Below are 27,782 nucleotides of genomic sequence, written 5' to 3'. Positions count from 1 at the left end.
ACATGGCAAAACCGTATCTCTACTAAAACTATAAAAAAAGTTAGCTGGGCGTGGTGCAGCACTCCTGTAATCCTAGTTACTAGAGAGGCTGAGGCATGAGAATCACCTGAACCAGGGAAGCAGAGGTTACGGTGAGTCAAGATTGTGCCAGTGCACTTCAGCCTGTGTGACAGAGCAAGACCCTGTCTCAAAAAAAGAAAGAAAGAAAATGAGGTCTAGAGAGCTTGATGGTCACCTCACAATACTACTCAAGCTGGATGGATAGTTTCAAGATCATGGATTCCAGATAAAGAAACTGCAGCTTACAGAGAAGGAAACCAAGGTCCAGGGATCCACAGGAACCCACTGCTTTAAATGCAGAGTGCAAACTCCGGAGCCATGGAATTCACCATCTAGCAGAGCACTGTCCAACAGGAAGATAATATGAGCCAAATATACAATGTTAACTTTTCTAGTAGCCACATTTAAAAACAACAGGTGAAATTAATTTTTTTTTTTTAATAATCTCATTCTGTCACCCAGAATGGAGTACAGTGGAGCAATCAGGGCTCACTGCAGCCTCAAACAATCAAAGCAGTCCTTCTGCCTCAGCCTCCCAAGTGAAATACTGTATTTTATTTAACCCAGTATATCCCAAACGTTGTTTCTACATCTAATCAATATCAGAAAAAAAAAAATTGTTTTTTTTTTTTTTTGAGACAGGGTCTTGCTCCATCACCTAGGCTGGAGTGCAGTGGGTCAATCAGGGCTCACTGCAGCCTTGACCTCCTGGGCTCAAGCAATTCTCTCACCTCAGACTCCCAAGTGGCTGGGACCACAGATGTGTGCCACCATGCCCAGCTAATGTTTTTAATTATTTGTAGAGATGAGGACTTGCTATATTGCCCAGGCTGATCTCAAGCTCCTGGGCTCAAGTGATCCTCTGGCCTCAGCCTCCTAAAGTGCCAAGATTACAAGTGTGAGCCACTATGCCCAGCCAATACTAGAAAACTATTGGCTGGGCATGGTGGCTCATGCCTGTAATCCCGGCACTTTGGGAGACCAAGGCAGGTGGATCACTTGAGGTCAGGAGTTCGAGACCAGCCTGGCCAACATGGTGAAACCCCAACTCTACTAAAAATACAAAAAATTAGCGCCGGGCACAGTGGCTCAAGCCTGTAATCCCAGCACTTCGGGAGGCCGAGACGGGCGGATCACGAGGTCAGGAGATCGAGACCATCCTGGCTAACACAGTGAAACCCCGTCTCTACTAAAAAATACAGAAAAACTAGCTGGGCGAGGTGGTGGGTGCCTGTAGTCCCAGCTACTCGGGAGGCTGAAGCAGGAGAATGGCGTAAATCCGGGAGGCGGAGCTTGCAGTGAGCCGAGATCTGGCCGCTGCACTCCAGCCTGGGCGACAGAGCGAGACTCCATCTCAAAAAAAAAAAAATTAGCTGAGCGTGGTGGTGCACGCCTGTAATCCCAGTTACTCGGGAGGCTGAGGCAGGAGAATCACTTGAACCTGGGAGGTGGAGGTTGCAGTGAGCCAAGATCATGCCACTGCACTCCAGCCTGGTGACAGAGCAAGACTCCGTCTCAAAAAAAAAAAAAAAAAAATTGAAAACGATTACCAGGCTATTTCATATTCTTTGTGTCACATGAATTTTTTGAAAACCTGTATGGAGTTTATATGCCACAGCACATCTCAAATCTGACTTGCCACATTTTAAGAGCTCAACAGCCACCTATGGCTGGTGCCTACTATTCTGGACACACAGCCCTAGCATTTCTGACATATCTCCATTATCAGAGCCTTGGGTGACGGTTTCTGTGAGGAAGGCCGCTGCAATGTAGAACACGTGGTAGCCGAAAAGAAATATCCTTCCTTCCCATTTTAGGTTTATGGCTGAGGCCCCTATAACAAAAGACAGAGTAACAAGAACAAGGCACACAAATTAATCTAAGTTTTTAGGTGACACAGAAGCCTTCAAAAGGAAATGAAGGTACAAAGAAATAGGTAACTCTCGCCAGGCGTGGTGGCTCATGCCTGTGATCCTAGCACTTTGGGAGGCCAAGGCGGGCAGATCACTTGAGGCCAGGAGTTTGAGACCAGTCTAGTCAACATGGTGAAACCCCTCATCTCTACCAAAAATACAAAAATTAGCCAGGTGTGGTGGCACATGCCTGTAATCCCAGCTACTCGGGAGACCGAGGTGGGAGAAATGCTTGAACCAGGAAGGTGGAGGCTGCAGTGAGCCGAGATTGCACCACTGCACTCCGGCCTGGGCGACACAGCAAGAACTGTCTCAAAAAAAGAAAGAAAGAAAGAAAACAGGTAAGTCTGCATATTTCTCTATGTCAGGTTTGATGAAGAAGTGGCTGGTCATGAAGAAGTGTGACTGGAGAAAGGGGATATGATCTAATAGTGATAAACTGAAGAGAACTTAGCAGGCCCTGTTTGTTCAGATTCTTCTCTGTGTCCCTGTATCTCCAGAGATAAGGATGTCCCTGTCTTCTGGGTATAGGGTAGACACCTTCTTGAATGAGTCTGCATCAGGGAAGAAGGGAGGGGAAAGGTGAAAGACCTTCCTGCTTCTGCTGTTTTCTCAAATGCCATATTACTATTTGGGGATTGTATGCCCTGAGCCCCATCAATGGCTTTGGAGTCTGGAGCCCTGGACCACAGTACTGGTTCTGCAGGCACAGCAACAACTGCCCACTGGCGTTGGGGAAGTCTGTGTCCCCATCCTAGCTCTACTGCTTTCTGGACACCAAGATCACATGAATTCCACTTCCTGGGCCTCACCTGCCCCATATGTAAGATGCAGGAAGAAATTCCTACATCCAAGCTTGATGGAAGGATTCAGCTAAAGCAAGCATCTGATTAAATCAAGTATTTTATAAATGAGACAGAACTTTGTAAAGGTGAGGCAGTGTCTTTATCACAGCAGTAGCCTGGGTCTCCTACTTCACTCACTACACCCACCCAGACAGGGTCCTAGAAGGCACCAGGAGACATCAGGGACATGAGGTCTGGGTGAATAACATGCTGAAGACAAGCCCTATGTGTCAATCAACTGATGGAATCGACAGCTGCTTACAGTACCTCCAGGCAGAGGCTAGGAGTGGGCATCACAAGGAGCATTGAGGGGGTTTTCATGCAGGTTAAGCATTGCCCTCCTGGGGGTCCTCTTTTAAATGCAAGCAAGAATGGGAGGAAGGAGACAAATGAAAAGGGAGATTTGAAAAACAGGGCAAATCCCTAACATTTCACTGTTAATGACCTTACTGGATCCATTTCCTTCCCAAGTGGAAGAGGCTCATCAACACTAAGCAAATGGGGCTGGGGGTGGGGCAGCAGGCACAGGCAGGAGACATCGTGCTGGTGCTGGGGAGGGGCAGGAGATGGGGGACAGGGAACCTGGATCCCAAGCCAGTTCCACCCCTCTCCCACTCCAGTCTTTCCCTCCTTGGATCTGTTTCCCTAAACTGCACAATGAGAGTTGGGTATAATGGTGGAAAGAACATGGGTTTCTGACTCAGGGGACCAGCAGTAGTGGGTTCCTGTCCCTGTCATTCATGAGTTGTGTGGTCATCAGCAAGTCAATTCACCACCTGGGGGGCCTTCGTTTGCTCATTTCTGAATGGAGATGATGCCTTCCTCCTCAAATCGATTAAAAGCAGGGGCTCTTCAAGGAATTCCATTCCTACATATACACCCAAGAGACACGAAAGCATGTCTGGCCAGGCGTGGTGGCTCACGCCTGTAATCCCAGCATTTTGGGAGGCTGAGACGGGTGGATCATAAGGTCAAGAGATCAAGACCATCCTGGCCAACATGGTGAAACTCCATCTCTACTAAAAATACAAAAATTAGCTGGGCATGGTGGCATGTGCCTATAGTCCCAGTTACTTGGGAGGGTGAGGCAGGAGAATCACTTGAACCCAGGAGGCAGAGGTGGCAGTGAGCCAAGATGGCGCCACTGCACTCCAGCCTGGTGAGAGAGCAAAACTCCGTCTGAAAAAAAAGAAGCAGCAGCAGCAAGCAAGCAAGAATGTCTATACACAAATGTTCAGAGCAGCATTATTCATAATAGCCAGAAAGAGTGGAAGCAGTCCAAATGCCTGTCAACTGACAAATGGACAAACGAAATGTAGTAGAAAAATACAATGGAATAGTATTCAGCAATAAAAAGGAATGAAGTGCCGACACATGCTACTACATGGATGAACCTTGAAGACATTATGCTAAGTAAAAGGGGCTAGACACAAAAGGCCACATTTTATATTATTCCATTTATATGAAATGTCCATAAGAGACAAATGCATTTAAAAAAAAAAAAAAAAAAGTAGATTAGTGGTTGCCAGAAGCTAGGTGGAGGGAGAAATGGGAAGTGACTGCTAACAGGTAGTTTTTTCGGAGGGTGATAAAATATTCCGGAATTAGACGGTGGTGATGCTTGGACAACCTTGTAAATGTATTAGAAACCACTGAATTGTACACTGTACAGTGGTGTGTTTCATGGTAGGTGAATTATAACTCGATTGAGAAAATAATTAAAGCAGGAGCTTTGCTATCAGCCTTGATGAGGCTGAATGCTGGCTCTATCCTTCACTATCAGGGCCTCACGGTCTGAAATCACATCCACCTTACAAGGGCGTTGTAGGGATGAACCAAGCAAAGGCTCACAATGCCTTTAGCACAGTACATGGCAATGAATACAACAATGAACGTTGGCTTTGGTTCATATGAGTTCTAGAAATGATTCAATAAGACCCCTGTTATGAAAAAGAAAAGCCAGGCGCCTAGTAGGCACCGAATGTCCCCTTCCCTGTAAGGCACGCTTGAGGTCTCCGAGTCTGCGGCCTGTAATCAGGCACAGACTCAAGATGAACATGAGCCGACATTTTCTGCCTCGCACAGGGACAGCTCAGCTTCTGTGTGCAAACGGCTGAGCCGCGGACTTCACGGTTCAGTTTTCCCTGCCACGTGGATACAGCCACCCTCTCCTTTTACGGAAGACGGTATGAGAGGCCGCCGGCTTGAGTTTTCTCTGAGCAGAGCTGGGCATGTTTAGGCGACAGATAAGCCTGCCCTACCCAGGTCGGATCCACCCAGAAGAGAGGAAGTGTGTGCAAGTGAAAGCTCACAAATGTGTGTTTCAATTCCCAGAAAAGTTTAACGGAGTCGCCCCACAGCACCAGGGGCGATGAAGAGCCATCCTAAGCCTTTCCCTGCATCAACTACCCCTCCCCAGTGCAGATATCTCAGCAGCGGCAGTCCGTGGAGCTGTCAACTTCACTCCGTGGGACTCTGAAGCAAGGACTCTGATAAGGTAACTCAGGAAATGGGCTAATTTTAAACCCAGCTCGAATACTGAGATGTGAATGGAAATGACTGAGGAAGGAAATAGACTAAAACTCATCTATTACAAATTTACAAAGGTTTGACCATAACAAGGGTTGATGTGGAACAAAGGCAACCTGCACATACTTCCCATGGGAGTGTGAACTGGCATGACCACGGATAGCAACTTGGCAGAATCTCGTATATGGGAAGAGGCACACATCTCTCCACCTGGTAATCCCAGCCCTAGGTACACAGCTTAGAGCCTAGAGAAACTTGTGCATGCGCTGAATGAGTTGTTCTAGAGAAAGTTCACCAAGGCATTGTTTGTCACTTGAAACATTAGAAACACAAATGCCCATCAAAAGCAGAATAGATGAATTAACTATGGAGCTTTTATACTCTGTAAGAAACCAGAGCAGTTTAATGAACCAGTTATGTAGATCAACATTTGCAAAATCTCAAAAATATAATGTTGAGCTAAAAGAAAATAAATGGCGGAAGGATACATACAGTATAGCACCATTTATAAGAGTTTAAAATTGGCTGGGTGTGGTGGCTCATGCCTATAATCCCAGCACTTTTGAAAGAGGCCTAGGGGGACAGATCACTTGAGATCAGAAGTTTGAGACCAGCCTGACCAACATGGTGAAACCCCGTCTCTACTAAAAATACAAAAAAATTAGCCAGGTATGATCTCAGCTACTCAGGAGGCTGAGGCAGGAGGATTGCTTGAACCCAGGAGGCAGAGGCTACAGTGAGCTGAGACCGCGCCACTGCATTCCAGCCTGGGCAACAGAATGAGATTCCATCTCAAAAAAAAAAAAAAGAGTTTAAAACCACACAAAGCAATACCATATATTGCTTAAACACATAGTCAGTATAGCACCATTTACAAAAGGTCAAAACCATGTATCCATAAAGCAATACTATATACTGTTTATAGACACATGCATATGTAATAAAAGCATAAAAACATACATGAAAAGATAAACACCAAATTCAGGACAGAGGTCACCTCCAAAGGGAGAAGCAGCTAACTGTCTCAGAGATGGCATAGACAGGGCTTCAACTGTGTCTGTAATGTAACTGTAATTGTGTCTATACCTTCTCAAGTTGAGTAGCAGACACAGAGGTGTTTATGTGAACCTCAATCTTCTTTTATGTGCCTCAAATATTTCATAATAAAAAATTAACTCAAATGTATTGATTTGTGACGGGACAGTATTAGAATACAGGTTCCAACGTAAAGCATTAAAACCAACTAGGACAGGTTTTTCTTCTAAAAGAAGGAAACAGAGGAAGCAAGAAGAGCCCTCTGAATCCTATTCCTGATTTTCTTTCCACCTTAGAAAAATGTTTTATCTCCTCTGGATGGGTCTTCAGTCTCTGTTTCTAAACGGGGAATAAATTGCTTGCCTTCTGTCTGCAACACACAAGACAGGCAGCAGGATGCCCTGGGGAGGATGCCCTGGGGAGGGAGCCCTGCTGGGAAGCCCAGGAATAATACTTCCTGTACCGTCAACCCCGCTGAGGCTTTTGAAAGAGCATATGAAAGCATACACACACCTACACGTTAGTATAGTTGTGTGCAGAAACATTTATAGTGTAATCTCAATTATATATACATATAATTCATACCGGACATGACACTCACTAAGTGTTCCAGGATGCCCAGAGATGACAAGCCATTAAAAAAAAAAAGTGGCCAGGCACGGTGGTTCACGTCTGTAATCCCAACACTTCAGGAGGCCGAGGCGGGAGAATCATGAGGTCAGGAATTCAAGAGCAGCCTGGCCAACATGGTGAAACCCCATCTCCACTAAAAACACAAAAAATTAGCTGGGCGTAGTGGCGACACCTGTAATCCCAGCTACTAGGGAAGCTGAGGCAGGAGAATTGCTTGAACTCAGCAGGCAGAGGTTGTAGTGAGCTGAGATCGTGCCACTGCACTACAACCTGGGTGACAGAATGAGACTCCGTCTCAAAAAAAAAAAAAAAAAAAATGCAGGCCAGGGGTAGTGGCTGGTGCCTGTAATTCCAGCACTTTGGGAGGCTGAGGCAGGAAGATCACTTGAGGTCAGGAGTTCGAAACCAGCCTGGCCAACATGGTGAAACCCAGTCTCTACTAAAAATACAACACTTAGCTGGGCATGGTGGCAGGCATCTGTAATCCCAGTTACTTGAGGGTGGAGGGCGCTGAGGCAGGAGAATCACTTGAACCCGGGAGTTGGAGGTTGCAGTGTGCTGAGATCATGCCATTGCACTCCAGCATGGGCTAGAGAGTGAGATTCCATCTCAAAAAAAAAAAAAAAAAAAAAAAAATACATGGCCGGGCGTGGTGGCTCACGCCTGTAATCTCAGTACTTTGGGAGGCTGAGGCGGGCGGATCACGAGGTCAGGAAATCAAGACCATCCTGGCTAAACACGGTGAGACCCCCGTCTCTACTAAAAATACAAAAAATTAGCCGGGCGTGGTGGCGGGCACCTGTAGTCCCAGCTACTCAAGAGGCTGAGGCAGGAGAATGGCGTGAACCCAGGAGGCAGAGCTTGCAGTGAGCTGAGATCAAGCCACTGCACTCCAGCCTGGGCGACAGGGCGAGATTCCATCAAAAGAAAAGAAAAGAAAGGAGACAGGAGGGGAGGGGAGGGGAGGGGAGGGGAGGAAGGGAGGAAGGAAGGAAGGAAGGAAGGAAGATACACATTTTTGTGACAATTTGACTCCACCTTACAAAGTTTCTAAGTATAATATCCCAGTGTTCTGGTAAACACTGTTTACCAGAAGTCAGTGTTATTTCCAGAAATCAAGACCTATCAAACCGTAAAATTTTTACCTATTTTTCTTTAAGAGCAAATAAAATGAACACAACGGGGTGTGTATTAAGTGGTTTCATAAGATCCCGTTGTTAAGGTTTATTAGGCCAGAAGGCAGTGGGCACCTGTCCTGATACTCCAAACAGACTAACACAGCCCCCAGAACTGGGGATGGGAGCAGCTTCCTGAAGCACTTAAGGAGCTAACATCCGCAGCCCAGCTGTAAGCAGTTCCTAGGCTAGGGATTTCCCACCCAAGGTATGACCACGCCACGCTGTGGGCCCTCATAGCCCATATGCTTTGCACATATAACACAGCAAATACGTTTTATCATCATCATTATTATTATTATTTTAGATGGAGTCTCGTTTTGTCACCCAGGCTGGAGTGTCATCTCACTACAACCTCCATCTCCCACGTTCAAGCGATTCTTCTGCCTCAGCCTCCCAAGGAGCTGGGACTACAGGCATGAGCCACCACATCTGGCTACCTTTTTTGTATTTTTAGTAGAGATGGGGTTTCACCATGTTGGTCAGGCTGGTCTCAAACTCCTGACCTCAAATGATCAGCCTGCCTTGGCCTCCCAAAGTGCTGGGATTATAGGCATGAGCCACCACACCCAGCCAGCAAATATTTTATGCTCCATGAGAACAGGGACCATTTCTGCCTTATTTATAGTTGTCACCCCAGCCTTGCACAGTCCTCTGCACATAATTTAAAAATCAAACATTTTTTAAAGAAATGATTGAGCTCCTGTGATCAGATTTGATCTTCAGGGTTTTCAAATCAGTAAGCACACTTAGGGAGGCCGAGGCGGGAGGACTGTCTGAGCCCAGGAGTTCAAGACTAGCCTGGGCAACGTGGTAAGACCCTGTCACTTTAAAAAAATAAAAATAAATCAATAAGCAGGTGCCATCAGTCTGGCCACAACTGATTCCTGGATGTGGAGGTATACCGCTCCCTGTCTTTATCCGTGTCTTCCCTGAACCTTCTCAGGCATGCTCAGAGCTGATTCCAGTGGCTAAATCTGTCTGCCAGGAATCCCTGACTGCAGACACACACAGAGACAGTCCCAGTCACGCCAAATCAGTCTTGTAAGGGGAAAGCTGCCTATGTCTTCTCCGGAGAACAGTAGGAGCATGGGAGCATGGAACAGCTTGGCCAGATGTGAAAGCACCTCACAGCCACCCTGCCTGCCAGTTTATTCCTTCACGACATTCCCAAACTATCCAACCAGATAAAGTGATGGGGCTTCTCTTGGGAGAAACTCTAGGAGTATCTAAGGTAGAAGAGGCAGGGATTATAAAGTAAAGATTCACCAAGAAGCTCTCACTGAATATTTGTACAACATCAGAATTGAGAGGTTATGAGACACGTCTCATAATTTTCTTTCTTCTTTTTTTTGAGACAGAGTCTCACTCTATCATCCAGCCTGGAGTGTGGTGACACAATCATAGCATCACAGCTCACTGTTTTGGGATCAGTCTTTTGGGCTCAATCAGCCTCCTGAGTAGCTGTGACTACAGGTATGTGCATGCCACCAAAGCAGGCTAAAAAAATTTTTTTTTTAAGATGAGGTTTCATTTTGTTGCCCAGGCTGACTTTTCATAATTTTGTCTTTTTTTTTCTTTGCCACTGCAAGAACCCACAGATTTTTCATAATTTTCTTTTTTCGAGAAAGAGTCTCGCTCTGTTGCCCAGGCTGGAGAGCAGTGGCATGATCCTGGCTCATTGCAACCCCTCCCGGGTTGAAGCGATTCTCCTGCCTCAGCCTCCCGAGTAGCTGGGACTTCAGGCGCACACTACTACGCCCGGCTAATTTTTGTATTTTTAGTAGAGACAGGGTTTCACCATATTAGGCTGGTCTCGAACTCCTGACCTCGTGATTCGCCTGCCTCGGCCTCCCAAAGTGCTGGGATTACAGGCATGAGTCACTGCGCCCAGCCAGGTTTTTCATAATTTTCTAACTCTCACCTCTCTCACCCCTGAGCAATAATGAATAGGAACTTTTTTTTTTTTGAGATGGAGTTTCGCTCTTGTTGCCCAGGCTGGAGTACAATGGCGTGATCTTGATCTCAGCCCACTGCAACCTCTGCCTCCCAGGTTCAAGTGATTCTCCTGCCTTGGCCTCCCAAGTAGCTAGGATTACAGGCATGCACCACCACACCCAGCTAATTTTGTATTTTTAGTAGAGATGGAGTTTCTCCATGTTGGTTAGGCTGGTCTCGAACTCCCAACCTCAGGTGATCCACCCGCCTTGGCCTCCGAAAGTGCTGAGATTACAGGATGTGAACCACCGCATCAGCCCTTTTTTTTTTTTTTTTTTTTAATGCTTGCTTTTGCAGCCGGAACACATGGGCTCTAAGGAATGTACCTTGGGCAGTCTTTTAATTGCTCAGCCTACTCTCCCCTGTCTTCCTGGGCCAAGTACTCAAGGACTCCTGAGTTCAGCCATTGGACAAAACATACCTGTTTGCTCACCTACTAGTGGAAATCACTTAGCGTTATGGGGATCTCACCCAGAGTAAATCCACTGGCATTTGCTCACCATTCTGACAAGCGTGGAGTAAAGGAAGTCTAATCTTTCTTTAGAAGCCAAGTTCTGACCTTCCTGGACCCATCTTCCCTTTCTAAACAAACAGAGCACTATGCAATCCTTCACCCTGCTCCAAGCTCCTAATGACTAAACCGAATGGAAGAAGCTGGCGAGATGAGACGCATGCTTAAAGTTACTTAGGGCCGGGCGCGGTGGCTCACGCCTGTAATCCCAGCACTTTGGGAGGCCGAGACGGGCAGATCACGAGGTCAGAAGATCGAGACCATCTTGGCTAACATGGTGAAACCCTGTCTCTACTAAAAATACAAAAAATTAGCCAGGTGTGGTGGTGGGTGCCTGTAGTCCCAGCTACTCGGGAGGCTGAGGCAGGAGAATGGCATGAACCCGGGAGGCAGAGCTTGCAGCAAGCCGAGATCGCACCACTGCACTCAGCCTGGGCGACAGAGCGAGACTCCATCTCAAAAAAAGAAATTAAAAAACTAAATAAATAAAAATTAAGTTACTTAGAGGTCAAAGAACCCAGCCTCTAGCTGCAGAACTAGCAGATGTCTGGGATTCTGACGAATAGAATCCTTCGCAAGCACACATATGCCTCCCTTTCCTCCTAAAGGCACTAGGAGTGAAAGGAATATATGTGTTTGGTGCTTAGCTCAGCCTAATTCCAGGACACCCTCTTCAACAGCACCCATTAACCAATTTATGCAGATGCTGTCTGGATAAGGGGGTTCCAAGCTGGGAAGTCAGATATCTGAACTGTTTCAACCCAGGACGTAATTTTATGGAGTTGAATTACTGATGTGCCTCATAGGCAATGAGGAGAGAAATGACACCCTTTTCATGATCATGTTTGGATTCTAAGCAATTCCAAAAACTTCCTTAGCATGGTCCCCACCTTCCCTTCTCCTACCTCTGGCTCTGAGGGCAAGAAGATAGATGAGGGTTACTGAGGGATGCCAGGTCTGTCTCCAGAGTGCCGGAGGCTGCCTACAGCTGGAGGGCTGAATCATCATGGCTGCCCACGCTGGGGGAAACTATCCTCAGCAGGTCCCCGCTGGGAGGCAGGCAGAGTCCAGCACCACAGGAAGAACAGGGGGTCCTACACCTTCACCTAGCCTTTCCTGTGGTGAGTGGTAGGTGGAAAGAGCTGGTCTCTAAGAAGTCCTGGGCCCCAGAAGAGCAGATGTGGTCCCCCAGCATCTGCACACTTGGGCAAAGCTGAGTAGGTCACTGGAGCAAAGTACCCACTATGTCATTGTCCTTAGAAGCTCCAGGCTGGAATGCGGTGGCGCAATCATACCCGCGACCACACCCACAGATGGCTGTGCTACACAGTCCACTATGCAAAACGAGGGGACCCCTGGCAGAAATCCACATACTCCCCTATAGAAAGCAGTATAGGAAGTCCGTGTGAGATACAGGCAAACATCTTGTTTTTAAGAATCTCCTTGACAAATAATATCTGGTGGAAACCTTGGCCTTAAGACCCTCCTCCAGCAAGGTTCTAGGGGGAAAGAAGGGAAGAATATGAGAATCCTAAAGGGGCCTAGGAGATAGACTGTGCATCCATAGATGTGAATTGAGCCACCCGCGGGAGTGGAGAGCTCTGGGCCCACCCTAGACACTGTATGTCTGAGAAAACAAGTCCCACTGAATGGAGTCCAAACCTCAGCCCAGCTCAGCGGCTGGAGGCCACCGGCAGCCAACAGCCAGCAGTCTGTTGTGGGTGGTGGTGGGTGTGGATGTTGGAGGTTTACAAGGTCACCCAGGCACCCCACCGGCCCAGCAGCCCACTGTCTTGAGCTATAAAGGACACCACGGGCAGGAGGATAGTGAACTCCTCTTGGCTTCAGGAGGCCTGTCCTGGGCACTTCTTGCCATGCCGGGAGAACTGTCTCCCTGGTCCAATGGGAAGAACATCAGTGATGCACGACACCATTGGAGGAAACTCATGAAACGCACACACCGGTAAGCATGGCTCCCTGGTCAGTGGCCAGAAGGAAGCTCCAGGGTGCTCCATAGGAGCAAGTGTTTTGAGTGCCATGGTTTGACAACCCGAGTCATTGCTTAAAGCCATAAAGAACAATGGCAGATGACATTCCCAAGCCTATCTCCTACCTACCTCACTCCCGGTCCCCACCCACCATGGGATCCAAGATCACAGCAGGGTCCCCAGGGGCTTTGTCTCTCAGTACCCACTCCCTCCTGGAAGCTGACCTCCAGGAGGACCCAGGTGAAGTTCCTGGATGGAGGAACTGGGAGACCTGGATACCCCCGACTGGCTCTGCTTCTAACTCACAGGGTGACCTTGATATGGTCACTGTGTTTAGTAGGCCTGTTTCCTATGGTGCCAGATGAGGGAGTTGCCTTAGATGCACAGGAAGAGGATGGAACACCCTATGGCTTGCCCGGTAGAAAATCCAGGCCTGTCGCTCCTGCCTTTCACCTGTAGATCTCCACCTGTCTGAACTCCAAAGTCAAGATGACTTTGCGAGTCCATCCCAGCTAACCCCAGCAATAACGTCACCACGTTCAGGGTGAGTGGGTCTGGAGCCTGGACCAGACCTGGCACTGATAAAATGGGCGTCTTTCCCTACAGCTTAGGCTGTTTCTTAAAAATATGGTAGCAAAGCTGACAGAAGGGACAGATCCACCTTTAAGACCTGCCAGCGGACAGTATTTTACACTAAGATGTCAAAGGCAACAACACCTCAAGACAGGAGGATGTATGCGTCCAAGTGCTAGAACAAGCATGCCACAAGCATGTGCGTCAGGCGTCCACCCAACTCAATGACCAGTCTCTTATTTGAGCTCCTGTGCTGGCTAGAAATTACAGCTTAAGAAGAATAAAAAATTCCATTCAGACGTGCCGCTCCAGACACGAGGCCTATGAGCAAAGTTTCCGGTGGCCCTAGCCGCCCCTCCCCGTTCCAGGAAGCCGGGCGGGTCACCTCGTCCTCAGATTAACGAGCAGCTCAAACAACTGGGAGAGTCTGGTGACAGCTTCTCCGGGGCACCCGACACCCTCCGCCAAGAACCCCAAATATGGGAGGCCTGGCCTACGGCCAGCACCCCCGCCTGCTGCTCGATCACCTCCCCAGCATCTCCGTGATTACACCTCCTCCCACGGCGCTCGGACCCTCCCAAACAGGCCCTGCGGAAGGGCCCACGGGCCACCTCCCCGCACAGCCCGGGGGCCTATCTGACATCCAGGGCCTGTTTCAAGGACACTGCAGCAGGCAGCCCAGTCTCGGGGGTCTTCCGCCCGTCTGCTCCCCTCCCAAAAACGCACACACAGAGAGACACTGACAATGCCGGGAGAATCGAAGGCGAAGCCTTTTCTCGCGCCCTGCAGTCCAACTCGATGCTGGCCCAGAGGAGGCCGGGCGAGGGAGGATGGAGGCGGCGGAGGCGGCGAGCGGATGCCGGAACACAAGGCTGCGGCCAGGACCGGCGGCGGCGCGGTAGGGGGCTCACCTTTTTGACTTGGTCATCCTTCAGCTCCGTGAAGTAATAGGCCAGGAGCTGCGCGGCGATCATGCTGGCGGTCGGGGGCGCGGGGCGGCAGGCGTGGGGCCGTTCAGTCCTCCGCAGCCTTGGCGAGCTGTGGTCCTCCGGCGGCTGCTCGGCGGCTCCTCCTCCTCCTCCTCCACCTCCCCCGGCTCCTCCCCCTCGGCCTGGGGCGCGGCGACAGCTCGCGCGCTCCCGGTCTCCGCGCTCCCGTCCCCTGGAGGGTGACAGCCGCCAGCCGGCCCACCTCCTCCACGCCCATTGGCTGCCGCACGCCTCTGCAGCGCCGGGCGGTGGCGTCCGGGCCGGGGAGCTGGGACGCGGCTGCCGCTCCCTCCCGCGCCGGAAAGGGGGCGGGCGACGCAGCGAAATCCCCCCATGCCCCGCATCACCCTTCACGTCGCCCACGTAGGGAGCCGATGCGGGCCTTCACGCGTGGCGGCGCCGTGCCCGAGTAGGCCGGGCCAGGCGGGGAGGTGCGAGGCGCAGGCAGGAGGCACCGCCCGGCTCGGCCGGGACCAGAAGCCCCTAGGGCTAGTCTAGGGACTGGCAGCCCCGGGGGCAGGAAGGCGGGCCCATTCCTCGGAAATGAGAGCTTGCCCCTAGGCGTCCGGTGGACGCTGAGGTGCCGAAGGGGACTTGCAGAAGTGGGCGTGGAAAGCAGGCGGAAGCGGGAGCCCGGGACGCTACGCAGTCCTAGCACCCGGGTCCCGCGCCTGCCTCCCCCAGGCCGAGCGCGCCGGCCCACCTGGGTCTTCTGCGACAGTCCATCACCCCTCCCCGGCCTGCCTGGCCTAATCTCCAACTGGCAGATTTGTATTGCTGAACCCAAAGCGACGCCCCAGAACACCCGCCCCCGAGTCACCGGCTCCAGTGGCTCTCCCTCAGGGCGCACTCCCTCTGGGCGGGACTTGAGTCACAGGTCGCGGCCTGTCCCCATCCTCCGGGCCTCCTCTTGCTCTTGGGCATCCAGGCCCACTGGAACTTGGGGCACGGTTCAGCCACCTCTCCCAGGTGCCGTGTCTTCTACTTTCCCAAAGGAAGTTAGGTAGGATGGGAGGAATCCCTAGAGGTGCTACCAGGACAGCAACTTTAGGATTCTTAATTGTTTCTGTGTTCCGGAAGCCTCCAGGAGCTTTACTGCCTTACAAAATGACATGTAATGAGCTCAGATATACAAACAAGTTGTTGCTATTGTGATTGGACAGGTAAGGAAATTGAAGCTCAGTGAGGCCTCAGTCTTGCTGGGCTTTATACAGCCAGGAAGTTGTAGATCTAGGATTACAGCTTGGATCTGTGAGTCTTTGAAGCAGGTGCTCACCTCTAGGGTTTGCTGTGGTCCCAGATGTATAGAGCCCCCTCTGCCTAAATAGGTCACTTTCCTGCAACCAAGTCTGCACCATATGGTGCCCTGAGATCCAACCCCCAACCTCTACCCTAGCTCTTGACTTTAGGAGTACCTAGCCCTTGACCAGGCCAGGCAAAGGTACAGTCAAATCAAAGGGAGGGATGACTTAGGTTCAGGAATCCCAGGGGCCTGACAGCCACCATCACCCACAGAAAAGGGGGAGCTTAGATGTAGTCTTGAGGCCAGAGCTTCCTGTCCAGGTCACAGTCCTCACTCCCTGCCTTAGGGCCTATGCAGAGGGGCATCTCGAACCACCTCTGAAACTGTGTCTTCATCCATAAGATGAAGACTCTAATGCCCACCTCCCCTTCCCCTTGATTGTTGTGTAATACTGTATGCAAAATACCTGCACATAATATACACTTAAGGAATAGTAGGTATTATAGAACTGATTGAGAAGTTAATGCGGTTAAAGCTTCAGGGACTCTCACTTGATTCCTACCCTTCTAGGCCCTGGGAGGGCCTAGTAATGTGATATTTGTATATTTATATTTGAATTATTTTCCATAGAGAGCACCAATTTATTTAATCTTCAAGCCCGACAAAACCTGGATTTGCCCTGGATCATAATTACAAACCAGGAAGAGAGAGATTTTCTGGCACACATCAAACATTTGGAACTACCTACATGGCCATTAAGCAAAATGGAGTGAATGAGAACAAGATGGTTGTTCTCAACTGCCATTTCATTTGAGTCCCACAGATCTGCCAAGCTCACAGGGCTGGAAACTCCTTGAGGATGGAGGACTGGGTTTTGTTAATTGCTTTGTCTTCCACGCAAGCCCAGGGCCTGGCACTTGGTAGGCTGAATAAGCCTAAAGCCTAATGCAAAATCAAAAACATGGCCCTTAACCCAGTCACTAGCCGGTGCCATCACCCATGCCCAACAGCTTGTTACAACTCCTATCTGAGCTGAAGCCAGGGAGAAGCTGGCGCTTGGAAGAGCCAAGTTACCCTGAAATGTCCTGTTTGCAGGCAGAAAAGCTGCCTCTGCTTTCTCTTTCCTGGCCTTTGAGAGGGAAACTGCTTCTCAAGGTGACTCATTCCTCCCCACTCTGTGAATGCAACCAGGCCCCAAGGCCTGTCAATATTTCCTGAGAAATGTCTCTAGGCCTGACCTACTGCCACCTCCCAACTCCCAGTCCATCTCCCTGTGCCAGAAATATTACAAGTCTTCTAGCTGTCCTCCTCGGCTCCTGACCTCATGCCATCCAAGTCTTTCTGGGCACCGGGTCACATTAATCCTGCTAAAATGCAGCATAATCATGTGATGACCCTTCCCTAAATCCCTCCATGGCCCCCTCCTTCCTGAGAGAGCCAACTTAAACATCTCTGCTGGTTTCCGAGGCCTTCTGTAATCAACTCCACTCTTTCCCACTTATCTCTTCATCCACTCTGGCCACAACAAGGCAACTTACCCGCCGTCTTCTGCCCTCACCAAGTCCACTCCATTTGTTCCCTGCTCATATTCCCTTCCTTGCCCTGCCTTATCCACTCACCTCTGCCTGACCAAGCATCCCCTCTCATCTAAGGCCCAGCTTGCCCACCTTCCCTGGACCACAGCTACTCACCCCAATCTCCCAGGCCTCAGCACCTCGACAGGGCAAACTCAGGCTGTGCTCACAGTCCATCTGGATGTACATCCAGACTCTTCTTTACAGGGCAGGAACCTGGGACGCCACAGGTGGGCCATCTTGCCCAGTGTCAGGTTGTGGTAGAGTTTGGAGCCAGGACTCCAACCCCGTCCTGATGCCCAGCCAGTGCTCTGTCCATCCCACCCCCAACCCCTCATGCAACTTGGGCCTCAGATAAGTAACACTGAGTCATGACTGCCTAACTGATATGGGTGACTGTCTTCTAGGGGGCTGGTCCTATCTGCCCCAATCAGACAGCTTCCTGAGGCTAGGGCCCATGCTGCACTGCTATGTTACCTCTCTGTTGTTCCAGCGATGACTTTACTAATTTCCTTAGTAATTTGCCTCTTTTTGCTGTTCCATAGCTCTTAGATCCCTGCTAAGGCTCCTTGACAGTTACGCCCTGGATCCTCAGGAAGACCCCAACCCACAGGGAGCCCTCAGTTCCCTCCCTCTCCAGATGGCCCTCCACTTCCCTTCAAGTCCCCTGAATTCTCTCTACTCATTTACTGTGGTACCTCCTACACAAGTTGGGGTTGGAGGGACCAGTGCCAGGCTGCCACCCCAGGAAACGCACCTGCCTATAAGACAATAAAGGCTGCTTTCTAAGTTGGAATGCCTGTAGCAATTCCCATCTGACCCATGGCACTAGGAATGTTACTTCAGAAATGATCTCCGACAGATAACAGCTGTACCTCCCGCACCTGGGAGCACACGCTGAATAGCAGTGTTTGCATAACATCGACAGTTTGCGGAGCAATTTCTCATTAATTGCTTCGTTTCTCCTGATAACAGCCTGGTGAGGTTAGAAGGGCAAATATCATTATCTGCACTTAATCAGTCAATGAGGATATGAAGGTTGTAGAGCTTGGGTGTTTTGGTTTTTTTCTTAAATTGAAATGAGGTCTCGCCATGTTGCCCAGGCTGGTCTCGAGCTCCGGAACTCAAGCGATTCTCTTGCCTTGACCTCTGAAAGTGCTGAAATTGGCCAGGCGCAGTGGCTCACGCCTGTAATCCTAGCACTTTGGGAGGCCGAGGTGGGCGGATCACGAGGTCAGGAGTTCGAGACCAGCCTGGCCAACAGAGTGAAACCCCGTCTCTACTAAAAATACAAAAATTAGCTGGGCATAGTGGTGAGAGCCTGTAGTCCCAGCTGCTCGGGAGGCTTAGGCAAGATAATCGCTTGAACCCGGGAGGTGGAGGTTGTGGTAAGCCAAGATTGCGCCACTGCACTCCAACCTGGGCAACAGAGCGAGACTCTGTCTCAGAAAAAAAAAGAAAAGAAAGAACGAAAGTGCTGGGATTATAGGTGTGAGCCATTGCGCTCAGCCCTGTAGAGTTTGTTAAGGTATCAAAGAAAGCAAAAAACAAAAATTAAGACCAGTGCCTAAACCGTTAGACGGTCTCGGAACCCTGACACTATGGGACTGTCATACACAGCCTGTCCTAAAGAGATGCCCCGGAAGAGATTCCAACCTAGCGTTTCTATTAGTTGGATCAGTGGTTTCCAGTCTGACTGCACCAAAGCCACCTAGGGAGCTTCTACAAATGCTGATGTCCAAGCCCCACCCAGAGACTGAACTGATGTGAACTGCAGTCCAAGTTTCACTTTGTAAAATCTCCCTAGGTGAAACTCAGGTGCTGCCAGGAATGAGGACTACTGATTTAGACCCTAACTTTCCACGGGGACATCTGGAAGAAATGTCTGAAATGAATTGACCCATAATCCTTTTAGCAGCTTCTCTTGGATGCTGAAGGCGGTTGCTCCGGGTTTTAGTGGCTCTGCAGATCCTGAGTTCAGTGGGGTGAAGGTTACTGTGACTCCATCAGCATTGCAGACAGTTCTACTTCCTGCGAGAGAAGGCTGCTGCAGAGACACTGGCCACCCAGCCCCTGGAGAGGCTGGAGTTGTAAAATCACATTCTCAGTCCATCTCCTTTTCTCTTTCATTTGCCCAAAGTCCTGACCTCCAACATTATAACAGGGTCAGTAAATCAGCAACCGCCAAGCTACAACTGTGGCCTATAATAACATCTTATTTGGCCCACTTGATGTTTTATAAATTTGTGCCTGCCCTTTACAAAAAATTAAGAAATCTCACTTTAAAATCTAGATTTCAGGCTGGTGCCTCACACCTGTAATCCCAGCACTTTGGGAGACTGAGGTGGACGGATCACCTGAGGTCAGGAGTTCGAGACCAGCCTGACCAACATGGAGAAACCCCATCTCTACTAAAAATATAAAATTAGCCGGACATGGTGGTGCATGCTTGTAATCCCAGCTACTCAGCATGGTGGCGCACGCCTGTAATCCCAGCTACTTGGGAGGCTGAGGCAGAAGAATTGCTTGAACCTGGGAGGTTGCAGTGAGCTGAGATTGTGCCATTGGCCTCCAGCCTGGGCAACAAGAGCGAAATTCCGTCTCAAAAAAAAAAAAAAAAAAAAAAAAAGTTACAAAATAAATAAATAAAATAAAATCTAGATTTCAGGCACCTAAAGGTGATGTCACACAGGACCCACTTGATCCTGTGGCAACATGATCATCATGGCACTAGCTCCTTATCTCAGCCAGCTCCTTCCCAGCATACACTGGAGCTGAGCAGCCACTGCCCCCTTTAGACAGGGTAGGGGAGCTCCAGCCAGCCCGGGCCCCACCCAGCCCACTGCTTGATACTGCTGACTGGCCCCTGTAAGGCATTGACATTTTTGGCTCCTAATAATTGGAATTTACCAGCAAAAAGCCTCCCCTTATTAGGGCCGGGATTAGGATGAGGCAAGAGCCGTGCCTAGGATGCAAGACTTAAATCTTGTACCTGAATATTGCTCTGACGGTGTCTCTCTTGCTCCATCCAAGCCCCAGTCCTCTCAGGTATCATAAAGGCCCCTGCCAGGTTCCTCCTTACTCAACCCTGACCTTTTCATCTCCACTCAGAGAGGCCCTGACCCTTCAGGGACACATTGCCCACCTTCTGTCCCAAGGAGGTGAAGGAAACCAACATAATTCACCCCAAAATATGGCTCCCTTCTGTAATGAGTATTTTGAATGAAAGACTGCCCCACCTCCAAAGGGAAAAGACCAAAAGACCAGAAGGATGCCCCTGGGGAACAATTTTTTCCCTTCCCCTTCCTGTTATCTGATTCTCTGTTGCAGAAAAGAAGATTGAAGAATGTCACCACCCCTAGAGGGATAAGATGCCTGTTAGATGCCTGTCTGGCTGATTCAGTTTCCGAAAAGAGCCAAAAAGTTAATCTCAATTCTCTGATCCCTTCTTTCTCCAGAAAAATCTTGCAGAATTACAGAATTACCATATTCCCCATCTCCTTACCAGCTTCAAGAAAAAAAAAAGGCCATATGGCCAGGCATGGTGGCTCATACCTGTACTCCCAGCACTTTGGGAGGCCAAGGGGGGTGGATCACTTGAAGTCAGGAGTTCCAGACCAGGCTGGCCAACATGGTGAAACTCCATCTCTCTACTAAAAATACAAACATGAGCTGGGCGTGGTGGCACAAGCCTGTAATCCCAGCTACTCAGGAGGCTGAGACAGGAGAATCACTTGAACCTGGGCTGCAGAGGTTTCAGTGAGCCAAGCTCACGCCACTGCCCTCCAGCCTGGGCAACAGAGTGAGCCTCTGTCTCAAAAATAAAAGGCTATATAAACTACTGTACCCCATTGAAGGGTTAGGGTAATCACTGTGTTTTCTTCTATGCATATTAGAAAATGTGTATGCCTTTTCTTTTAATCTGTCTTTTGTCTGTTGACTTTTCAGCAAATTCACAGAGGGGAAAGGGGAAGTTTTCCTTTAATCCTACAGAGGCTTCTACTCCCCTTTGAAGATAAAAGTTCCTCAGAAGCACAAGGAAATCTGAGTCCCACCCTGTCCCTTTCTAGACATCCCATTCTCATTAAATTGCCTCTGACCCTGACAAGAGTCATAGGCATAAAGAACCGTAGCCTGGGCTGAGCGTGGTGGCTCATGCCTGTAATCCCAGCACTTTGGGAGGCCGAGGCAGGTGGATCACGAGGTCAGGAGTTAAAGACCAGCCTGGCCAATATGGTGAAACCTCATCTCTACTAACAAAAATTAGCTGGGCGTGGTGGCATGCGCCTGTAGTCCCAGCTACTCAGGAGGCTGAGACAGGAGAATTGCTTGAACCCGGGAGGTGGAGGTTGCAGTAAGCTGAAATTGTGCCACTACACTCCAGCCTGGGCAACAGAGCAAGACTTCATCTCAAAAAAAAAAAAAAAGAATTGTAACCTGGAGGAGGAATGGTTAACCAGAACGTTGAGGCCTTCCCAGGCTTCAGGCTAGCTCCTTATCTCAGCCAGCTCTCCAAATAGTTTCCCCGAAGGCAACCGTTATCTTTTGGACCAGAGCAATCTCAAATCAACTTACCAGTTACCCTGAGTTTCCCAGGATAGTTCTCCCAGCACTCACACACAACCACCTTCACAGGGCCAGGAAAAAGTCCTCGATCCTTTCCTTAGAGTTAGCATTGTAAACCACAAATAAAATTCTAACCCACCCTCCTCCTTATCATCTGAATCAACCTCTCCTCTCAGCCAGGGCATTCCCAAGTTAACCTGAAAAACTAGCTCAGGCCATGATGGAATGAGGGAGTCAGACGTACTTCATTATACCTTCCTCCCTTTTGGAATTCAGTCCCATCTGATCAACATTAACATCAACACAGACATTCAGACTGATAGACTAGAACAGACTCTCTAAGTCTAATAAGAAACATTTACAATCTTTTCTCTGAAGTTTGCTATCTGGAGGCTTCATCTGTATAAACCCTTGGTCTCCACAACCCCTTATCACTTTTTTTTTGAGACGGAGTCTTATTCTTTCGCCCAGGCTGGAGGGCAGTAGCATGATCTCAGCTCACTGCAACCTCTGCCTCCCAGGTTCAAGTGATTCTCCTGCCTCAGCCCCCCGAGTAGCTGGGATTACAGGCGTCTGCCACCATGCCCAGCTAATTTTTGTATTTTTAGTAGAGACAGGGTTTCTCCATGTTGACCAGCCTGGTCTTGAACTCCTGATCTCAGGTGATCTGCCTGCTGTGGCCTCCCAAAGTGCTGGCATTACAGGCGTGAGCCACCATGCCCAGCCAACCAATGTACCTCTTACATGTATTGATTGATGTTTTATTGTCTCTCTAAAATGTATAAAGTTGTAGCTTGACCGCTTGCGGCACATGTTCTCAGGATCTCCTGAGGGTTGTGTCATGGGCCACTGGCTGCTCATATTTGGCTCAGAATAATCTCTTCAAATATTTTACAGACTGACTCTTAATCAACAGCACCAAGATATACTGGAAAATGCTCACACAGAGTCCATGTCAACATCGAGCCAGGGTTCCTAGGCTCTGAGATGACATGGGTCAGCAAATTAAACATATAAACAAAAATTAGGCTCTGAGTTTTTACGTTGCTTAGAAAGGATTTTTTTTTTTTTTTTTTTTTTTTTGAGACAAAGTCTGGCTCTGTCACCCAGGTTGGAGTTCAGTGGCACGATCGCGGCTCACTGCAACCTCTGCATGATGGGATGAAGTGATTCTCATGCCTCAGCCTCCCAAGCAGCTGGGATTAGAGGCATCCATCACCACACCCAGCTAATTTTCATGTTTTTAGTAGAGAGGGAGTTTCGCCATGTTGGCCAGGCTGTTCTCGAACTCCTGACCTCGAGTGATCTGCCTGCCTTCGCCTCCCAAAGTGCTGGGATTACAAGCGTGAGCCACCATGCCTGGTCAGTTTTTTTTTTTTGTTGCTTTTATTTTATTTTTTTTTTTCTTGAGATGGAGTCTCGCTCTGTCACCCAGGCTGGAGTTCAGTGATACAATCTCAGCTCACTGCAACCTCCACCTCCCGGGTTCAATCAATTCTCCTGCCTCAGCCTCCCAAGTAGGTGGGACTACAGGTGTGCACCACCACGCCTGGCTAATTTTTTGTATTTTTATTAGAGACAGGGTCTCACCGTGTTAGCCAGGATGGTCTTGATCCCTTGACCTCATGATCCACCCACCTTGGCCTCCCAACCAAAGTGTTGGGATTACAGGCGTGAGTCACCATACCCAGCCTTTTTTTTATAAAGAGACAGAGTCGGCTGGGCGCGGTAACTCATTCCTGTAATCCCTGCACTTTGGGAGGCCGAGGCAGGCAGATCATGACGTCAGGAGATTGAGACCATCCTGGCTAACACAGCGAGACCCTGTCTCTACTAAAATTACAAAAAATTAGCTGGGCGTGGTGGCAGGCGCCTATAGTCCCAGCTACTTGGGAGGCTGAGGCAGAAGAATGACGTGAACCTGGGAGGCAGAGCTTGCAGTGAACCGAGATCGCACCACTGTGTTCCAGCCTGGGCAACAGAGTGACACTCCGTCTCAAAAAAGAAAAAAGAAAAAAACGAGGCAGAGTCTTGCTGTCACCTAGGCTAGAGTGCAGTGGTATGATCATAGCTCACTGCAATCTCAAACTCCTGGGCTCAAGCAATCCTCCTGACTTGGCCTTCCAAAGTGCTAAAATTAGCAGTCATGAGCCACCATGCCAGATCAGTATCTTTTTTAGGTGTATGATCTTCATCTCCCATAATCATAATTTCCTAAAGTAGGGTCCCCAACTGGTCTGTGGCCTGTTAGGAACTGGGCTGCACAGCAGGAGGTGAGCAGCAGGTGAGCAAACATTACCGCCTCAGCTGTCTCCTGTCAGATCAGCAGCGCCATTAGATTCTTGTAGGAGTACAAACCCTATTGTGAAATGCACATGCAAAGGATCTAGATTGTGCACTTTTTATGAAAATCTAGTGCCTAATGATCTGAGGTGGAACAGTTTCACCCCGAAATCATCCCCCAACACACATGGGTCAGTGGAAAAATTGTCTTCCATGAAACCAGTGCCTAGTGCCATAAAGATAGGGGACCGCTTTCCTAAAAGAAAAGATATCTTAAAACAGAGAAGTAAAAATAATGGTTGCTTTGTAAGCTAAATACATTTGGCTTTATGGTATTAGCTAGCACTTAGGTAGAACTTACTATACGCCATTGTTCTAAATTATTTACTTATTTATTGACTGATTGACCCTTAAAACAACCCAATAAGGTGGATACTAGTAATATCCTCATTTTATAGATGAGGAAACTCAATCACGGGGTGATTAAGTGACTTTCCCAAGGTCATACAGCAACTGAATGGAAAAGCTGGGATCCAAGCCAAGGCAGTGTGTCTCCAGCCCACCTTGTCATTCCGACAAAGTGCAATATTTATTTTACCATATTGTCCCCATTTCTCTTATTTCACTCAGGTGCAGTGAAGGGGTCCAAGAACCTGCACCAAGGAACTGAGTCGTGGCTTGGTTAGATTCCTAAAGCATGGCAAGTGGACCTGGGCTGTGCAGAGTCCCTTTATAAGGGGAATTCTCAAACCAAACAGAGAGGTAGATCTGCAAGGCCAGAGGGGCTATTAGTGGGTTATGGAAGAAGTTGCCCTCCCCCGGGGGGTGGAGGTGGAGACTTCTAGCTTGGGTTGATTCCACTGAGCGGGCTGAGTATGTCTCCTCTCTCGCTGTTTTCTGTAGGTCTGTCTCGCGGTGCCCTTCCCAAAGAATCACTCTTGTCGAGGGCTTCAGCCACATCTCCCTCCCAAGCTCATGATTATATTTCCAGCTGCCTATGAGAATCAAGTCTTATATGTCGCATGGGCATCCAAAACTCAGTATCTTCCAATGCAATCATGTTCTCCTTAAACTTACTCTTCTCAATTCCCCTCCTTGTCATTTATTCGCTCAACACATATTTGTGAAACACCTAATCTGCTCTGCACTTTCCTAGTCACTGGAAATGTGGTGAACAAGACAAAAATCCAACAAACTCCCTATGCCAAAGGGAAGTGTTTAGCTTGGGAACTGAGTCACCCAAAACACCTCCCATTTTGCCCCTATATAGGCAGGTGCAAAGGTAGGCCACATACCTTCCCAGGGAGCTCCCTCACAATTTGCTCACAAGGAAATCCCTTTACCCTAAAAAAGAATTCTGTTGAATTTCACCCAAACAATGTACATTGACCGCTTATCATTACAGGTACAGGACAAGGACTGGACTAGAAGTCATCCCTTCCTTCACCTGAGACAAATGCATATTTGACTGCTTCCTTTATTCTATGCTTGCTTTACTTATATAAAAATGCACATTCACTGAGTATGAATGCATAGCTGACTGTTCCTCCACCCTCCTCATTTCACATGTAAGCTGTGGGTTCAGGGAACACTAAGCTAATCAAAGTCTCAAAGGAATGCAACCCCTTGCCTCTTTTATCTACCCTTCCCTTTTTTCCCTTTCCTCTTTCCCGCACTGTTCACCCTTTCCTCTTTAAATATTGAAGTCATAAAACCCTCTTCGGAAAAAGTGTGGGTCATAGATCCTACTGTGGCTTATGTCTTTTTTTTCTGGGCATATTCTCATCCTTGGCAAAACTAACTCTAAATTGATTGAGACTCGCCTCAGTCATTTTCTTTTTCGTTTTTCTTTCTTTTCTTTTCTTTTTTTTTTTTGAGACAGAGTCTCACTCTGTCGTCCAGGCTGGAGTGCAGTGGCATCATCTCGGCTCACTGCAACCTCTGCCTCCCGGGTTCAAACGATTCTCCTCCCTCAACCTCCTGAGGAGCTGGGATTACAGTGCGTGCCACCACACCTGGCTAGTTTTCTGTATTTTTAATAGAGACAAGGTTTCACCATGTTGGCCAGGCTGGTCTCGAACTCCTGACTTCAGGTGATTCGCCCGCCTCAGCCTTCCAAAGTGTGGGGATTACAGGCATGAGCCACCACACTCAGGCTTCTTTTTCTTTTTTTTAACTTGTCCCTCAGTTTGCTTCTTTGGCTTTACACAGCCCACATTCTGATTGGGAGAGACAGATGGTAAACATGGCTAATTAAATATACATTAGGCCAGGCACTAGGAGAAAAAGCAGGCGCAACTGACACAGCTATATCCCACAATATCCATTTCCCCTTTGTCCTAATAAACTAACCCATGCTCCAATTTTTAGGTGAATTCAGGCCCCCCAGAATAAAGATCCCATTTCCAGCCTCCCCTACAGTCAGATGCAGGCATGTGACCAAGCTCTGGTCGAGATGAAAGTGAGAGTGTCTCAGTAGCTTCTGGGAGCCTCCCTTAAGAGACAGGGCTATTCTATGGCTTTCTGCTTCTTTGCCATTCCTCCTTCCTGCTGACTGGAGGACAGGCAGAGTGGCTGAATCGCTGGAGATCCTGCAGTCATCTTGGATTATGAGATAACCTTGGGACACACAGAGAGAACGTCATGTGAAGGGACACACACAGAGAGAAGATGACCACACGAAGATGCAGGCAGGGATGGAAGTGATGCTGCCACAAGCCAAGGAACACTTGGAGCCACTGGAAGCTGGAAGAGGCAAGGGAGGGTGTTGTGTTTTTTTTTTTTTTTTTTTTTTTAGATGGAGTCTCACTCTGTTGCCCAGGCTGGAGTGCAGTGGCATGATCTTCGCTCACTGCAAGCTCTGCCTCCCAGGTTCACGCCATTCTCCTGCCTCAGCCTATTCTCCTGCCTCAGCCTCCCGAGTAGCTGGGACTACAGGCGCCTGCCACACGCCCGGCTAATGTTTTCTATTTTTTAGTAGAGACAAGGTTTCACCACGTTAGCAGGATGGTCTCGATCTCCTGACCTCATGATCCGCCCGCCTCGGCCTCCCAAAGTGCTGGGATTACAGGTGTGAGCCACCGCGTCCAGCAAGAGAGAGTCTTCTGCTCTAAGATTCAGAGGGAGCATGAGCCTGCCAACACCTTGACTTTGGACTTCTAGCCTCCGGGCCTCTTAGAAGAAGCAAGATGTGAATCCTACAGCTACAAGGAACCCAATGCCGCAAACAACCACATAAGCAGGAAAGCATGACCCAAGGCAGGACACCTAGCTCAGCTTGTCCCAGCTCTTGACCCACAAACATGAAACCCCCATTGCAAAATATTACTGAGACAGTGAAAGATCTAACCCAACCAACTCCATCTTGCTTTTACCCTCCAAGCTGTCCTTGTTCATTCCTGGGCATAGGCTGAACTAACTTTGGGAGGAACTTAGTTTATAGTTTAAAACAAAGATGAAGCTGAGTGCCGTGGCTCACGCCTGTAATCCTAGCACTTTGGGAGGCCAAGGCGAGTGGATCACTTGAGGTCAGGAGTTCAAGACCAGGTTGGCCAACATGGTGAAACCCCGTTTCTACTAAAAATACAAAAATTAGCTGGGCATGGTGGCAGGCACCTGTAATCCCAGCTACTTGGGAGGCCGAGGCAGGAGAATCGCTTAAATCCCGGAGGCAGAGGTTGCAGTGAGCCGAGATAGGGCCACTGCTCTCCATTCTGGGCACTACAGCAAGACTCTGTCCCGAAGATAAATAAATAAATAATAAAAATAAAACAAAGATGATAATAGCCCTTTTCCAAAACAAACCCTCTTCTTGTCTGGAGACCAGACTGCCTTTGAAGGACTAACAAATTAGCCAAAAGATTAGAA

At 48.8% G+C, this 27,782-nt stretch overlaps 1 protein-coding gene across 1 annotated transcript in view; it reads right to left on the bottom strand.

The window, feature by feature from the left end:
• HK1 (hexokinase 1) overlaps positions 1-14,353 on the bottom strand; it is a 71,064-nt gene extending 56,711 nt beyond the window's left edge. Inside the window, exon 1 of the mRNA XM_026455324.1 lies at positions 14,172-14,353. Within this exon, the coding sequence (XP_026311109.1) occupies positions 14,172-14,234 (63 nt within the window). The 5' untranslated portion in view covers positions 14,235-14,353. The remainder of the gene's footprint in view (positions 1-14,171) is intronic.
• Between the last annotated feature and the right edge of the window lie 13,429 nt (positions 14,354-27,782).

The sequence above is a fragment of the Piliocolobus tephrosceles genome, chromosome 9, assembly GCF_002776525.5.
Source record: "Piliocolobus tephrosceles isolate RC106 chromosome 9, ASM277652v3, whole genome shotgun sequence".
NCBI classification, from domain to species: Eukaryota; Metazoa; Chordata; class Mammalia; order Primates; family Cercopithecidae; genus Piliocolobus; species Piliocolobus tephrosceles.
The sequence above is the reverse complement of the archived record's forward strand: the minus strand, read 5'-3'. Positions and strand labels throughout refer to the sequence as shown.